Source organism: Kockiozyma suomiensis (assembly GCF_038497685.1).
Source record: "Kockiozyma suomiensis strain NRRL Y-17356 unplaced genomic scaffold V2V93scaffold_8, whole genome shotgun sequence".
In the NCBI taxonomy this organism is placed as follows: Eukaryota; Fungi; Ascomycota; class Lipomycetes; order Lipomycetales; family Lipomycetaceae; genus Kockiozyma; species Kockiozyma suomiensis.
The window spans coordinates 635,842-648,515 of record NW_027117671.1 but is presented as its reverse complement, the minus strand read 5'-3'; the positions used below and the strand labels follow the sequence as shown (position 1 = coordinate 648,515).

The 12,674-nt window shown below is 43.0% G+C and overlaps 7 protein-coding genes across 7 annotated transcripts; 2 read left to right on the top strand and 5 right to left on the bottom strand.

Moving 5' to 3' along the window:
• Positions 1-858: 858 nt before the first annotated feature.
• V2V93DRAFT_371126 (uncharacterized protein) lies at positions 859-3,081 on the bottom strand. Its single transcript, XM_066910431.1, has 4 exons — positions 2,703-3,081; positions 2,356-2,646; positions 2,176-2,306; positions 859-2,118 (listed from the first exon to the last, which is right to left on the bottom strand). The coding sequence occupies exons 1-4, from the start codon at positions 2,797-2,799 to the stop codon at positions 1,339-1,341; spliced, it is 1,299 nt and encodes a 432-aa protein (XP_066765439.1). The 5' UTR covers positions 2,800-3,081; the 3' UTR covers positions 859-1,338.
• Positions 3,082-3,083: 2 nt separating this feature from the next.
• Positions 3,084-4,286, top strand: V2V93DRAFT_371124 (ribosomal protein L10-domain-containing protein). Its single transcript, XM_066910430.1, has 4 exons — positions 3,084-3,229; positions 3,285-3,373; positions 3,441-3,514; positions 3,573-4,286. Exons 1-4 carry the CDS (start codon positions 3,202-3,204, stop codon positions 4,126-4,128), a joined length of 747 nt encoding a protein of 248 aa, XP_066765438.1. The 5' UTR covers positions 3,084-3,201; the 3' UTR covers positions 4,129-4,286.
• Positions 4,213-5,651, bottom strand: V2V93DRAFT_371118 (U1 small nuclear ribonucleoprotein of 70kDa MW N terminal-domain-containing protein). Its single transcript, XM_066910429.1, has 4 exons — positions 5,567-5,651; positions 5,244-5,496; positions 5,044-5,171; positions 4,213-4,985 (listed from the first exon to the last, which is right to left on the bottom strand). Exons 1-4 carry the CDS (start codon positions 5,567-5,569, stop codon positions 4,380-4,382), a joined length of 990 nt encoding a protein of 329 aa, XP_066765437.1. The 5' UTR covers positions 5,570-5,651; the 3' UTR covers positions 4,213-4,379.
• Positions 5,652-5,797: 146 nt separating this feature from the next.
• Positions 5,798-7,563, bottom strand: V2V93DRAFT_371117 (uncharacterized protein). The gene is made up of 4 exons (XM_066910428.1): positions 7,120-7,563; positions 6,967-7,062; positions 6,482-6,883; positions 5,798-6,421 (listed from the first exon to the last, which is right to left on the bottom strand). The coding sequence occupies exons 1-4, from the start codon at positions 7,174-7,176 to the stop codon at positions 6,125-6,127; spliced, it is 852 nt and encodes a 283-aa protein (XP_066765436.1). The 5' UTR covers positions 7,177-7,563; the 3' UTR covers positions 5,798-6,124.
• Positions 7,564-8,579, bottom strand: V2V93DRAFT_371113 (eukaryotic rRNA processing protein EBP2-domain-containing protein). The gene has a single exon (XM_066910427.1). The coding sequence runs from the start codon at positions 8,478-8,480 to the stop codon at positions 7,716-7,718; it is 765 nt and encodes a 254-aa protein (XP_066765435.1). The 5' UTR covers positions 8,481-8,579; the 3' UTR covers positions 7,564-7,715.
• Positions 8,580-9,171: 592 nt separating this feature from the next.
• V2V93DRAFT_336261 (uncharacterized protein) lies at positions 9,172-10,784 on the bottom strand. Its single transcript, XM_066907728.1, has 2 exons — positions 10,397-10,784; positions 9,172-10,343 (listed from the first exon to the last, which is right to left on the bottom strand). Exons 1-2 carry the CDS (start codon positions 10,727-10,729, stop codon positions 9,321-9,323), a joined length of 1,356 nt encoding a protein of 451 aa, XP_066765434.1. The 5' UTR covers positions 10,730-10,784; the 3' UTR covers positions 9,172-9,320.
• Positions 10,785-10,994: 210 nt separating this feature from the next.
• V2V93DRAFT_359421 (uncharacterized protein) lies at positions 10,995-12,578 on the top strand (the record flags this gene model as incomplete). The annotated part of the gene is made up of 6 exons (XM_066908092.1): positions 10,995-11,170; positions 11,244-11,326; positions 11,350-11,722; positions 11,780-11,854; positions 11,924-12,045; positions 12,115-12,578. The coding sequence occupies 6 exons, from the start codon at positions 10,995-10,997 to the stop codon at positions 12,576-12,578; spliced, it is 1,293 nt and encodes a 430-aa protein (XP_066765433.1).
• Between the last annotated feature and the right edge of the window lie 96 nt (positions 12,579-12,674).

The window sequence follows — 12,674 nt, the reverse complement described above, 5'->3', positions numbered from 1 at the left end:
AATAGACTTGCCGTTTGAATGGTGGATGATACCGTGCCGGTTTACTCTCTTACGCGGCAAGGTCAAATCCGGCGATAAAAGCACAGCTATTATTACTGATGATGTATGCGAACCTTTAGGTCACGTATCAAATGTATTCTCAAAAAAAAATTTCTTTTATATTCGTGTACAGTTTCCTTGTGAGAACCTGAACTTGAACCTGGAATACGAGAAGAAACAAACAGTAATACAGACAAGAAATGTTGGGATAGATCGACTGCTTTCCGAGTTCTTTGTTACTAGATAAATTACTAATTAGACAATCACAACGACAAAAGGATATAGAGAATTCAGATAAGAGTAGCAGAAAATTGCTGGACTTTCTCGGTTTAGAGATAGCAAAGTCAATACAGGCTGTTAGGGGCGTACAGGTTCTCTACACCAATCTTTTAACAGATGGTTCCTGTTCCTAGCAGAGTATCTGGCCGAACGCTTACTATCTTGTGAATGGATTACTTCCTTGACACAGACGTACGCCAAAGGTACTAGTTGCAACACGTACCATCAACGATCCTCGCTGCTCCTAGCAAATGCTATCAAGAGTCCTGATCCAACTCTTCTCTGTAAACCTCAAAAACGAAATGCAAAATGAATTTTTACCTACAATCTGGCAGACAAGATTAAATAGAAAGGATCTTATAACCGATCTCAACAGCAACGAGCTAATACAGTCAATAAATGGAAGCCTCGGCTTATCTAAGAGGTGATCCGTTAAGAGAGAAGACTCTGTTAGAAGACTTTATTCAAGTTAAATGGATCCCAATAGATCTTCAGATATTGCACAGCTATTACGCTATTACGCGAACGAGATGAAAGAGGAAAGAGAAGTTCTGCGGCGAGCGCTGGCTTTTAAGGGCCCAACAAGATACAGTCACATATTTGTGATCCGTGACATGTGATCATCCAATATCTGTAACGTATTCCATAAGCAATAGTCGCACGCTCGCCACCATAATACGTACATTATATTAACAAATCAATCAACACTTAGATATCGCTTTCTATATAGAAATCCTTTACTAATCATCCATGGAGGTGCTTCCAGCTGAATGTAGGATTGTTCTTGCAGAGTATTGTAGGAACCTGCCAGAATACTACGGAAGAGTCCAAAATATCTAATTGAATATAATTAACGTAGATCTTCGATTTTGCGGTGATTTTACTAAAGATCGAATGTAGCGTTATTGAAATGTGCGATTCGTTTATCGTTATATCTAGAGCCTACTTGACACTATTGATGACTGTATGCATACAGCTCGCAATTAGAATAAGTTGTGGTAGCCTAACAAATACTGCAGCTTACGCAGCATATTGTAACTCTAGTCCGAATGTCTTCACGCCTTGATCGGCTCGCAGACCTGCTTCAGCGCCAACACTGAACAAAAATGCTTTCATTCGCCCTTCCCATAAAAGTCTGACTGATGGAGAGTCAGTCGCAACTCTCAACTTCCAAACAGATTCGTCAATCAGTGATGGCGGTTGTGACGTGGTCGTAGCAAATTCAGAGTATTCAGATGATTTCTGTGCTGGAGATGGTGGCTTAGTAGCATCCTTCTTTTCTACAGCGGTATTGTTGCTTTCCAGCCCTGTAAATACATCTACCTTACTATCTCGATTTTTGTGTCTCCAAAGCTCGCATCCCAAAGTCAGATTGCTCTCATATGAAAAAGCGTTAAAGTCAAATCTGCTAGCAAATGACGTACTGTTTGTGGCTTGGACAGCATAGGCTACAGATAGTTGACCCATAACTGGATTCAAAGTGAGTGTAGTAGTGGTAGGCGTATTCACAAAAGAGGACGAAGTAGCGTAGCGCAGCCCAACAGAAACCCCTGCAGCTTTGTTTAGTGCACCATAATATATCTCTCCTCCTGCCGAAAACCAGGATTGCTGCAACTGAAATAAAGAAGATGCACTGGATCCGGAAATTCCCGGAATAGAAGACACCCCCAGAGGTAGTTCCGGTAAATGGGAGTCGACAGCAAAATTATATAGACCGCGAAATCCAATTAGAGCCTCATGCGAGCTATATATCATTTCACTGCACCATCGACCAGAGTTGTGCTGTAATTGAGTCATTATCTATATCAAAGCATTAGAAACTATATAGACATTATGAAACGACTTTAGTTCTCATACCGCGCCGCCATGACGTATTCGTGGATCACTAACTGCAGAGACGACAATCTGATCTGTCGGCGAAAACTGTCTAATAAACATCGACTCGAGAGTATTGCTCGGTAGATAAAGCTTTCCGTAAAGCAAGGAATCTACGACTTGTTAGCTCGATATAAGGAATTAAAGCTACTGCATACTTACATTTGGAATCAACTCTCTGTCCTTTCCTCCATACTTCTCGATATATTGGATCCTCAGCCGTGACTGGAAGATGTAATTGATAGTATCCGCTAAGATACTTTGTCAACTCCACATCTTCTGATCGCAGCTTGCTTTTAAGGAGAATATTCTCTGGCGAGCTGTAAAAGTACGATATCGCACCGTCTACCACTCCGTTCAGATTTTTGATTGTGCCTGATGAGGCAGAGCTGCCAGTGGGTAATGACGACACGTGCAAAATAAATCCAGAGGGTAAATCAAAGTCGAGCAAATCTGTTGAAGATAAATAGTCAGCTCTATAGTATTTGGAGAAACAACTTGCTGATTACCTCGGGAACTAGCAGTAAGATTCGCGTAATGGTTTTCCGCGTTCCATCCTGCCGCAGTATAAAAGCTCCCAAGAATATGCTCAAGATATGATCTCATTGCCAGATCCAGGATGTGAACTTTTGCAGATATGTAAAAAGTGTACAAAGTTCTGGCAAGATCTGATTTGCTCGGCTAGCTCAGCAGTACCCTTCTCCAAGAAAGGTTTCACGAAGAACAGTAACTTTGCGACTATTATCTAGCCACATGCCAATTATTCCTCAATTTTATTGACTGATTCCAATCATACGCTAAAGCTCTTTTCCTACAGCAACCCGAGATTGAGGTTTAGAGGAATTGAAGACATATTAGCTCATTTTCAGGAGTGCCCCAGCCACAGCCTCAGCCATAGTCCGCGCCGCAGACCAAAAAATTCCCAAAGAAAAAAATTAGCTGCAACTCCCAGCGATTCACCTTCAGTCCATTAAATACTTCTTCTGTATAACATATTTATTATTTAAAATGCCAAAATCGAAGAGATCTAAGCTTGGTATGTTTTTATTTTTGATCTAGTAGCAAAACTAGTGCTGACCTACAAAACTCAGTTACTTTGACAAAGACGCAGAAGAAGGGTCGCGAGGGAAAGGAGACTCTCTTTGCTCAGATTCGAGACTGTCTCGAAGTATACAAATATGTATGATGTCTTGAGCGATATGAATAGCTGAATTCTATCAGTGCTGACCTTTTTTTTCTTTTCTTAGGTCTGGGTTTTTGATGTTGCCAACATGCGTAATTCGTTCTTGAAAGATGTTCGCAGACAGTGGGCAGGAAGCAGGTACGTCACTTGTTGAGCTCAAATTGGGTATTCACATATGCTAACCAACCTATCAAAGACTGCTATTCGGGCGAACAAAAGTAATGGCTAAAGCCCTTGGACTCACTCGTGAGGATGAAGCCAGGGAAGGCTTAAGCAAGTTGTCAAAATATGTTAGAGGTTCTGTTGGACTGCTTATGACCAACGAACCCCCAGAGAGCGTTCAATCTTACTTTGAAGAGTACTCACAAAACGATTTTCCCAGGGCTGGACAGGTTGCAACCATAGACTTCAGCATTCCTGCCGGAATAATATACTCGCGCGGCGGGCAGATCGCTGCCGAGGATGATCTGCCTTTACCCCATTCTCTCGAGAGTACTCTCCGTGTTCAGCTTGGTGTCCCCACAACTCTTAAAAATGGAAAGATCACAATTGAGAACGATTTCGCTGTATGCCGTGAAGGAAATGTATTGGATGCTAAGCAGACTCGCTTGTTGAAACTTTTTGGAATAGCATGCTCTGAATTCAAGGTCAGTTTAGTTGCATACTGGGAAGATGGCGCTGTACACGAGTTTGATGTATCTAATATCCCCGCCGAGGATGTTAATGTTGATGACGCTTCAGATGACGAGTAGAAATATCCTGTTTGGTATCTTTTTTTTTGATTTTCAAATTTGCAAAAGTTTTGTGGTTTGGCTGGGTTTTTCCATTTCTTGCTGTTTGGGACATCTTGTATCTATCGTTATTATGTTTGAATAATCTATAATCTGCAGTATCGACTCATACTATCTAAGCAAACGTACAACCCGTAGAGGTGAATATCATACATATGTTAACACGCTATAACGGCACAACCGGCTTTGAATAACTACTCGCTGGGACATACTCATTCATATCTCATCCTTTTGTATCTATCACTATCATCGATATCTTCTCCACCGCGTCTCTCGCTTCGTCTGTCGTCGCGTCGATGATCAGATCCATATCTGTCGCGTCTTTCATCACGGCGACCTTCGCGATATCTGTCCCGGTCGCCGCGGTCCTCCCGATGTGACCGCTCCCGACCACCTCTATCGCCGTGGCGAACCCTGTCTGCATCTCGATCTTTGTATCTATCACTTCTTGGCCCAGTGGGATAGTCATGCGATCCGTTATCCCTCGACCTGTGATCTCTATCTCTACCACCTCTATACCCGCCTCTGAAACTGTCTCTTTCTCTTTCTCTTTCCCTCTCCTTATCACGGGTATCGCGTCCTGCTGATCGCAGCAGACCTGCCTTCGTATAATGTCGACCACCAAGCCCACCACCAAGTCTTCTAGGTTTCCAATTCTTCACCGTTCGCCCACGTTCAACATCCACAAGAATTCTCCGATTTTTTAATCGAGATCCATTGAGGTCTTTATATGCTGCTCTCATGTCCTGTTCGCGGGCGAAAACGGCAAATGCGTAGCCTCGAGGACGACTCGAAGACTTTTCACGTACTATGCGGATCTGAAATGTTCGTTAGTTTTGAATCGGCATTCACAGGCTGTTAATTATTAATACTCACTCTCTCCACTCGTCCATATTTACTAAGTTCATCGTCTAGATCTTTTTCAGTCACGTCGTGCGCGAGACGAGCGATAAATAAGGTCTGGAATGGATCACCTTTGACAAGCGGATCGTTCTTTGGGTCCCCTAAAAGAACAGAGTTGTTAGTTATTTGATTAAAAGTAAACTCTTTAAATGTTGATACGATGCAGAACATACACTTTTCTAGACCCTCTTGTAGACGCTTCTCATGCGCTTCTTTTGCCTCTCTCTTTCGTCGCTCACTCTCTTCTAACTTAGTTTCTGTGGGTTGGAAAGTTGGATCAGGTGTATTAAGAAGTTCCAAATATTTTGAGACACCTGATATTTGGGCGGTGGCTCGCTTCTCGGGTGCGGTGTCTGTTGGAGGAAGATATCGAAGAGGAGGTCTAGGAGCGAACAGGGCTAAGAGAGGCGGAGGAAGTTTGTCGGTCTGTGTGATTTAATCATGTTAGTAATAAATCGTTTTTAATCAATTCAGAATCGTTAAAATAATCAAATACCATCTTGATTGTGTAGTCTTGTGGGTAAATAAGTGTACGCAGCAGAATGCTGATTATTTGATGTATAGACACTAGGTTCCTGATTTCACTGTTGTGAGTAAGAAAGCTTTCCGAGAGCATGTGCTCATTTTACACGCAATTCACAAATTTCGCACCAAGTTTGAGAATATTTTTTAAAATCATAATCTATTATTAATATTTCCCATTTTCTAATATTGGTCTTATAAATTTGGTTTCCAATGTTATATTTGCTATAGATAATCTGTATTGTCGCGGCCGCTATTAATATCTGCACGAGAAAGAAAACCTCTCAGCTCACGACGCAAGCAGGCACGTATATGATTTTACATATAATTGTTAAATATATTATACACTGTAATAAAAATAGCCTAGGTAGTCTTGGAAGACTAAAAAATAATAATGTAACAGAAATTTATGTCGTTTAGAGTACGACACAGACTCTCTTTCCAACTCTAACCATCTAATTAATCACAAGAGAAATTTCTTAAACACCTAGAGAAAACACCTAGAGAAAAACGAAAAAAAAACACTCTCGTCTTACTCTCCCTTCAGAATCGCTCCAACTTCCTCATCTTCAACTGCAAGTGCACTGTCGTCGTCCTCATCGTCATTGCTATGTACAAGTTCGTCATCGTCCACCTCAACTCCAGTCACATCTTCCCGTCGATAAAGATGCTTAGCAAGAATTTTGTTCATGGTAAACATGTGTGTTTTATCTCCGAAAATAGGACGCATTCGATCATCGCACAAAATTTCCCTCTTGTCGCGCGGATTCTGGAGGTCGTGCTCTTTTATGTAGTTCCAAATCGTTTTTACGCATTCAGGACGCGAAAGCTAAATACAATCATCAGTAAAATATATATATATATATACAGAATTAATGTATATTCATACTTCTGTTTGACCCAGGAAAGCAGATAGTGGTTCGCTGAGCAGCATTCGAGCATTAAACGGATTATTTCGATTGATCTTCCGTTTCTTGCCCTCGCCACTCGCAGTCGCAGAACTAGTTCTTTTCGGTCTAGAGGTAGTTCGTACCCGACCCCCTCTTCCTTGATTTAACTCCCTGTGCAGCTGTTCCGCTATTTCAGCGTCTGAAAGAAGGCTCTGCGATTTGACGGCCGGCGAAGAGCTGTTCGCAGATCTACTCGACGCCGAGCCAGTTGGGCGACTCCGATTTACTGACGAACTTCGTTCAGCTTTAGATTTAGATTGTGATGAGACCTTGGGCTTTGCCTCTTCGACTTCATCTTGAATGGCGTTGAATCGCTCGACAATCACTCCATCTATCAGTTTCTAACCAAATTCAAACACAGCCAAGGTTAACAAGGTACTCGAAAACAGTAAAATTCAGATCATAACAATCATAACTCACAGACCTTATAGGGAGAGAAATCCACATCATATATAGCCTGGATTGCGTTGCGGATCCGACGGGCGGTAATCTGCTCCAAATCCGCCCTAGACAGAATTGCCTTGCGAAGTTGTCAGTACCCGATTCTTAACATAAACCTCGATGCAATTGCACATACGTCTATCATAGGCACATATGGGGTAGCGTCAAAGGGTTCTGGAGGAATTGTAGGCATTTGAGATCGTAAAGCTATGCTGATTGATTTATTGAGGTAACAAAAAAGACGGAATGCAGGCTTTAGCGGGGATATCGCAACATATGAGCTTAGCTTCAGCGCACCTCAATCCCGCTTAGCCAGTTTGTTAAAAAAAAGTCACTCTTTTTTTCCAATAATCTGACTATTGAAATATTGTAGATTTTAAGAGCGCAGTGCGGAGCTGTGCGTGTCGATATCGTGTTCGGGCAGCCAGGTAATGACACCAGACTACCGATATTTCACAATGCTGCTGCAGACCCTTTGGGAGAAGCTTGAATGTACCTACTTGTTTGTGCTTCCACAACCACAACATAGATAGTAGCTATATGACACTCTAAATACTTTAACGCAAACTAACACCAATAATGTTTAGTATCATAAATAATTAGAAACTCGAAGTACTCTACTATATTAATGCATCCAGACTAATAACATATACTTTTATATCCACAAATAACAACCAAAATCCATGCTTGACGATCTAGAAAACAGGTTCGCATTGAGAGAGTACTTTTACTTTATTTTTTGTGTCTGGGTTTCTTGGTCTTGCCAGACTTTGCGCTCTTCCCCGTTCCAGCAGCTTTTGGTCCTCCTTTCCGTCCATTAGCTTCAGCAGCGAGTGTTGTATGATGACGCGCTAATTTCTCCATATGCTCATCACTCTTGACCATCTCAGCAAAGAAATCTTCTGGTCGAGAAAAAGCAACTTTATCTTTGATGAGAATGCTGCGGCCCTTGATTGCTGCTTCTAGAGCTTGATTGTAAAATGCAAGTTCTCGCTGTAAATCGTTATCGACATCATTGACTTTCGTTTCGTCTGCTGCAGTCAAACTCATGTGCTCAACAAACGGCATGGAAGTATAGGGAAGCACAAACGAAGATAATGAGGAGGTAAGTGCCTTGGTGTTATTGATAGTAAGACGTTGGTAGGGAGTGTAGTCCTTGGCTCCGGCTTCAGATTCATCATCATCTTCCGAGTCAGTTGGGATATCAGACAAAGCAATCCCTTCGTCTTCGTCCTCTTCTTTCTCCTCTTCATGTGCGCGCTTTTTGCCGACTTTTCCAACTTCAATCTTGTCTGCTTTCCTGGCTGTCCTCTCAGACTTCTTGGCTACCTTTTCTTCAGCCTGCTTGGCGGTCTCATCAGTTTTTTTCTTATCATTTTTTTTCTTGTCGGCAACCTTTTGCTTTCTCTCTGCTGCAATAGCTTTAGCGTCCTCGTCTTCAGACTCTGAATCACTTGAAAGATCGTCTTCGAGATTGGCAGTATCAATCATGCGCATCAGTTCGTTCTTAAGATCTTCATCAGCCTCTTCATCTTCGGCTTCCTCATACTCTTCCTCCGAGTCTATTCCTTCTTCTCCCTCCTCATCTTCCAACCGATCCTCAGCATCTTCATATTCATCTTCATCATCATCGTCGTCGTCGTCGTCGTCGTCGTCGTTTTCAGACTCTTCAACCGGAGGCACAGGAGCCTTTACCTTTTTACCAAAAGGCTTCTTCGCAAGAGAACCAAATTTTGCGCGCTTGAAATTTCTCTTGTCGTCGTTATTCTTGTTTTTGTTTGCAGCTGGAGATTTGTTTAATGCTTTCTGCTCCTTTGCTCGCTGCTTTGCTTTTAATTCCTGCTTCAACTTCAACGCTTTGTGATCCACTCCTCGCTCACGATCGAGAGCAGATTTTAGTTTGCTCACCATAGTAAACTATTAAAATATCTATATAAAGTAATATGAAAAAAAATTGGAGCCGATAAATAGATATATATAAACATATACTTTAAGCTGCTTTTGCAGAATAGCTTAATTCACAAAATTTTTTTTGCTATAAGCTGTCCCAATTGTCACTTTGGGTTAGGGTATTTACGCCGCACCAGCTTTTGCTAACTTCCTTGGTCTGGTGCTACTTTTGCGAGGTTTATATATACATATGAAAGCCTCATAGACCTCTTGAAAGAGGTCAGCCATGGCTTAGATAAGGACACATAACTGAGATTAACTATATCAGTGGCTCAAAGAAAATAAGAGCTGAGGTCATAAGAGGTAGATAAAAGTTTACTTAAATTACACAAAGCCCACACTTCCCAAACATGAGACCAATAGACAACTAGAGGATACTGCTCAATCCTATTTCCGACTGTTCACCAGTAAGAATATACTCTCCTTCAAATCCTCAGACTGATAATATCCTGCCCGTCGAACCTCTTCGCTCTGGAACTCCTTGTCACCCAATACAATCTCGAGATCTCTCGCCTGGCTGCCGATCCACCGATTAATAAATCCTGATGGATCACTACTCATTTGCGTGAAGAAGTCACGTCTTAACTTTGAGTTTGCAAGTTCTTGAATAGTGAGTCCAATTTGCTCGTCCATTGCGTGAATTTCATCTTGATTATCGTGCCAGTTTGCCAGCACGTTTTGCAACCGTTGACGTTGAGGACTGTCGATCTCTACAAATATTTCATGCGTGATTTCGTTGCCGCGAGCCATCGCGTCCTTGTCAACGCGAACAGTGAAGTCGACAATCGTGGGATCCAAAGGTAAAAGATGGGGGCCAACGTAATCTATCAATTGCGCGAATGAAAGCCGGTCCTGATTGTTAAATACTTCACGTAACGCATCATCAAGATTGATCGAACGCTTTTCATCAGGATCTTGTAAGCCATGATATTTGACATACTGCCATAATCCCATTACCACTTCCTGCCTAGTCTGCTCTTGAAGTCCACCGAGAACGTTGGAAAGAGCTGGGGACATTTTATATCGCTCAGGAGAGGTAGCAAGGTAAAAAGAAATGCGAGAGTTAACATCTGAGTCACCTTTGCGCTTGATTTCAACGCTATCCGACGGCTGTTGAGGGGGCATGCCGGGCTTTGCCTGAGAATTCCAGACAACAACATTTCCCTCTGGATACAGCTCCTTAGAACGATCCAACTCGACAGCAATACTTTGAAAATATGACGTAAACTTTCGCCTGTTCAAATCTTCAACTGAGCTATCTTCATCAGCTAAGCGGCCTTCAATGCGAATAGTCCAAGAAGGAATTGCGCCAATGTCGAAATCGAAAGCATTCTCATCGAGCCGGTCAACAGTCTGCCAGGGCTGATCAACAGCCGAGTTGGAAATAATCAGCTGTAATTTCCGACGCTCCTAAAAAGAATAATTAGACGGCAATTCATAAAAAAATAAAAGTAGATACTTACTTTCGTTCCTTTCGCGAGCATATCCTCGACATCTAATCGCTTCCGGCTGATAGTAGCATCCATTCTTTGTTCCACCTCCTGCAGATCTTTATATAGTTTTGCCTCAGGAATCAATGCCTCAACTTTTGGTGGAATATTTCGCTCAACCGGTCTTCGAACAAAGCGTTTATCAATCTGCTGCGTCTGTGCCTGCTGGATATGAACGGGTGGAGGCGCGCCATGCGGGAGTCCAACGGCTGGCGGTCCCTGCGGAGGATATGGACCTGGTTTCTGTGTGACCTTGCGGTGCGGACGACTGCTCTGACGAGAAGGCTGCTGCGGATAGTAGCTCATTGCGCTGCTCAAAAAGAAACACAGATACAAAGAAGACGCGTGCAGTGAGCGAAGGGTGGTGTTTGGTTTGAGAGTGGTATGAAGAGCCATTTGTGTCACGACATCAAAGACTAGATGACCACGTGAGCCAGCTTCCACCATCGACCACGACTCGCGAGTTGCATGTTCGGTAATCCAAATCCATCCCAACATCAATTTAGTTTCTGTATCTGTAACAGCATATTTTTGAATTACCCTTCTGACTATTATTGCATTTGAATCATCAATGACAGCCGTTACAGCCCTGGAATCTGCACGCGCAGCGACAAAGGACAGCGATCTGGCAAAGGCCGAACACCTCTACAAGGAGATCCTGTCTAAGCCAGCGGGCACGAGCGAGAAGGCTATTGCTGACCAGGAGATCGCATTGTATGAGCTTGGAGCGCTTTATCGCGATCATAAGTACGTGACTGTGGAAGTATTTTTTGGGATTAGCTCAAAGGCAAGATGCTTACTGCGGACTTCGCAACAATAGGAAGATCACCGAGCTAGAAGAACTAGTCAGACTGTCACGATCTATCATGTCTGGTCTTGCCAAGTCGAAGCTGGCTAAAATAAGTATGTGTATTATAACAGAATAGGTCAAAGGTTAGGAATGCTAATCGGTTTGTTAGTACGCACATTGCTGGATCTATTCAGTACTGTCCCTGACTCTTTGGATACACAGATCCGCGTCACCAAAGAAAGCATTGACTGGGCTGTTTCCGAACGGCGGAACTTTCTGCGCCAGAGTCTTGAGACCAGACTCGTGTCACTGTATATTCAAAGCAGCGCTTACTACGATGCACTGGCTCTCATAAACACCTTACTGAAGGAGCTCAAGCGCTTAGATGACAAGATGGTGCTGGTTGAGGTTGAGCTGTTTGAGAGTAGAGTTTATCACGCTCTTCGAAATATTCCGAAGAGTAGAGCAGCATTGTCGAGTGCTCGTACTAGTGCAAATGCTATTTACTGGTGTGTATTGGTTTAATTTGGAATTCAAGGACGTGGCATACTAAGACAGGGTTACAGTCCCACGATCATGCAAGCCAATTTAGATATGCAGAGTGGCATTCTTCATGCCGAAGATAAAGATTTCAAGACAGCGTAAGAAACTTGAATGCTTGTTTGGTTTTTTTGTTTGTCGATCAAGGTAGATGCTAATAATTGATACAGGTTCTCGTATTTTGTCGAAGCTCTTGAAGGATTTTCGAGTCAAGAGGATGCTAGAGCCGTCTCTGTGCTCAAGTATATGCTGCTTTGCAAGATCATGCTCAACTTGAACGATGATGTTCATTGTAAGTTTTATTATCTTCAAAGAGATTTTTGAGAGACAAATTATCTAAACATGAATATTTTTCCATTAGCTCTACTGGGCGGCAAGATGGCACAGAAATATGCTGGACGCGACATCGAGGCAATGAAGGCTGTCGCATCTGCGCACTCGAACCGCAGTCTGAAGGAGTTTGAAGACGCGCTGAGTACATATCATACTGAGCTGTCATCGGACCCGATTATCAGGTCGCACTTCACGGCGCTCTATGACACGTTGCTTGAGCAGAACCTTGTGCGAGTGATTGAACCGTTTTCGTGCGTCGAGATTACGCATGTGGCGGAGGTTGTCGGGCTCGACACTCGCCAGGTCGAGGGCAAGCTGAGCCAGATGATTCTGGACAAGGTGTTTTACGGAGTGCTAGACCAAGGCAACGGCTGGCTGACGGTGTTTGATGAGCCGCGGGAAGATGCGACGTACGTTGCCGCGCTGAACACGATCAAGCACATGACTACGGTTGTGGATCTCTTGTACGAGAAGGCGTCGAAGCTGAACTAGAATCAGGGCAGGTGTAGCGAGCAGATAGTAGAGCAGATAGTAAATAAGAAATATACTAAAAAAAGTAGGTGTCGGTGGATTGCTGCGTGGCGGTGC

What these genes read in the sequence shown, in the direction of transcription:
- V2V93DRAFT_371124 (XM_066910430.1), top strand. Translation starts at nt 3,202, where the DNA reads ATGCCAAAATCGAAGAGATCTAAGCTTG. An exon ending in ATCGAAGAGATCTAAGCTTG is followed by an intron (nt 3,230 to 3,284) that starts GTATGTTTTTAT and finishes TACAAAACTCAG; the next exon opens with TTACTTTGACAAAGACGCAG. An exon ending in GTCTCGAAGTATACAAATAT is followed by an intron (nt 3,374 to 3,440) that starts GTATGATGTCTT and finishes TTCTTTTCTTAG; the next exon opens with GTCTGGGTTTTTGATGTTGC.
- V2V93DRAFT_371117 (XM_066910428.1), bottom strand. Translation starts at nt 7,176, where the DNA reads ATGCCTACAATTCCTCCAGAACCCTTTGACGCTACCCCATATGTGCCT. An exon ending in CATATGTGCCTATGATAGAC is followed by an intron (nt 7,063 to 7,119) that starts GTATGTGCAATT and finishes CAACTTCGCAAG; the next exon opens with GCAATTCTGTCTAGGGCGGA. An exon ending in TGGATTTCTCTCCCTATAAG is followed by an intron (nt 6,884 to 6,966) that starts GTCTGTGAGTTA and finishes GAATTTGGTTAG; the next exon opens with AAACTGATAGATGGAGTGAT.
- V2V93DRAFT_371118 (XM_066910429.1), bottom strand. An exon ending in ACAAGAGGGTCTAGAAAAGT is followed by an intron (nt 5,172 to 5,243) that starts GTATGTTCTGCA and finishes CTGTTCTTTTAG; the next exon opens with GGGACCCAAAGAACGATCCG. An exon ending in AATATGGACGAGTGGAGAGA is followed by an intron (nt 4,986 to 5,043) that starts GTGAGTATTAAT and finishes CGAACATTTCAG; the next exon opens with ATCCGCATAGTACGTGAAAA.
- V2V93DRAFT_336261 (XM_066907728.1), bottom strand. Translation starts at nt 10,729, where the DNA reads ATGAGCTACTATCCGCAGCAGCCTTCTCGTCAGAGCAGTCGTCCGCAC. An exon ending in TGCTCGCGAAAGGAACGAAA is followed by an intron (nt 10,344 to 10,396) that starts GTAAGTATCTAC and finishes TATTCTTTTTAG; the next exon opens with GAGCGTCGGAAATTACAGCT.
- V2V93DRAFT_371126 (XM_066910431.1), bottom strand. Translation starts at nt 2,799, where the DNA reads ATGAGATCATATCTTGAGCATATTCTTGGGAGCTTTTATACTGCGGCA. An exon ending in TCTTACTGCTAGTTCCCGAG is followed by an intron (nt 2,647 to 2,702) that starts GTAATCAGCAAG and finishes TATCTTCAACAG; the next exon opens with ATTTGCTCGACTTTGATTTA. An exon ending in GAATACGTCATGGCGGCGCG is followed by an intron (nt 2,119 to 2,175) that starts GTATGAGAACTA and finishes GCTTTGATATAG; the next exon opens with ATAATGACTCAATTACAGCA.
- V2V93DRAFT_371113 (XM_066910427.1), bottom strand. Translation starts at nt 8,480, where the DNA reads ATGCGCATGATTGATACTGCCAATCTCGAAGACGATCTTTCAAGTGAT.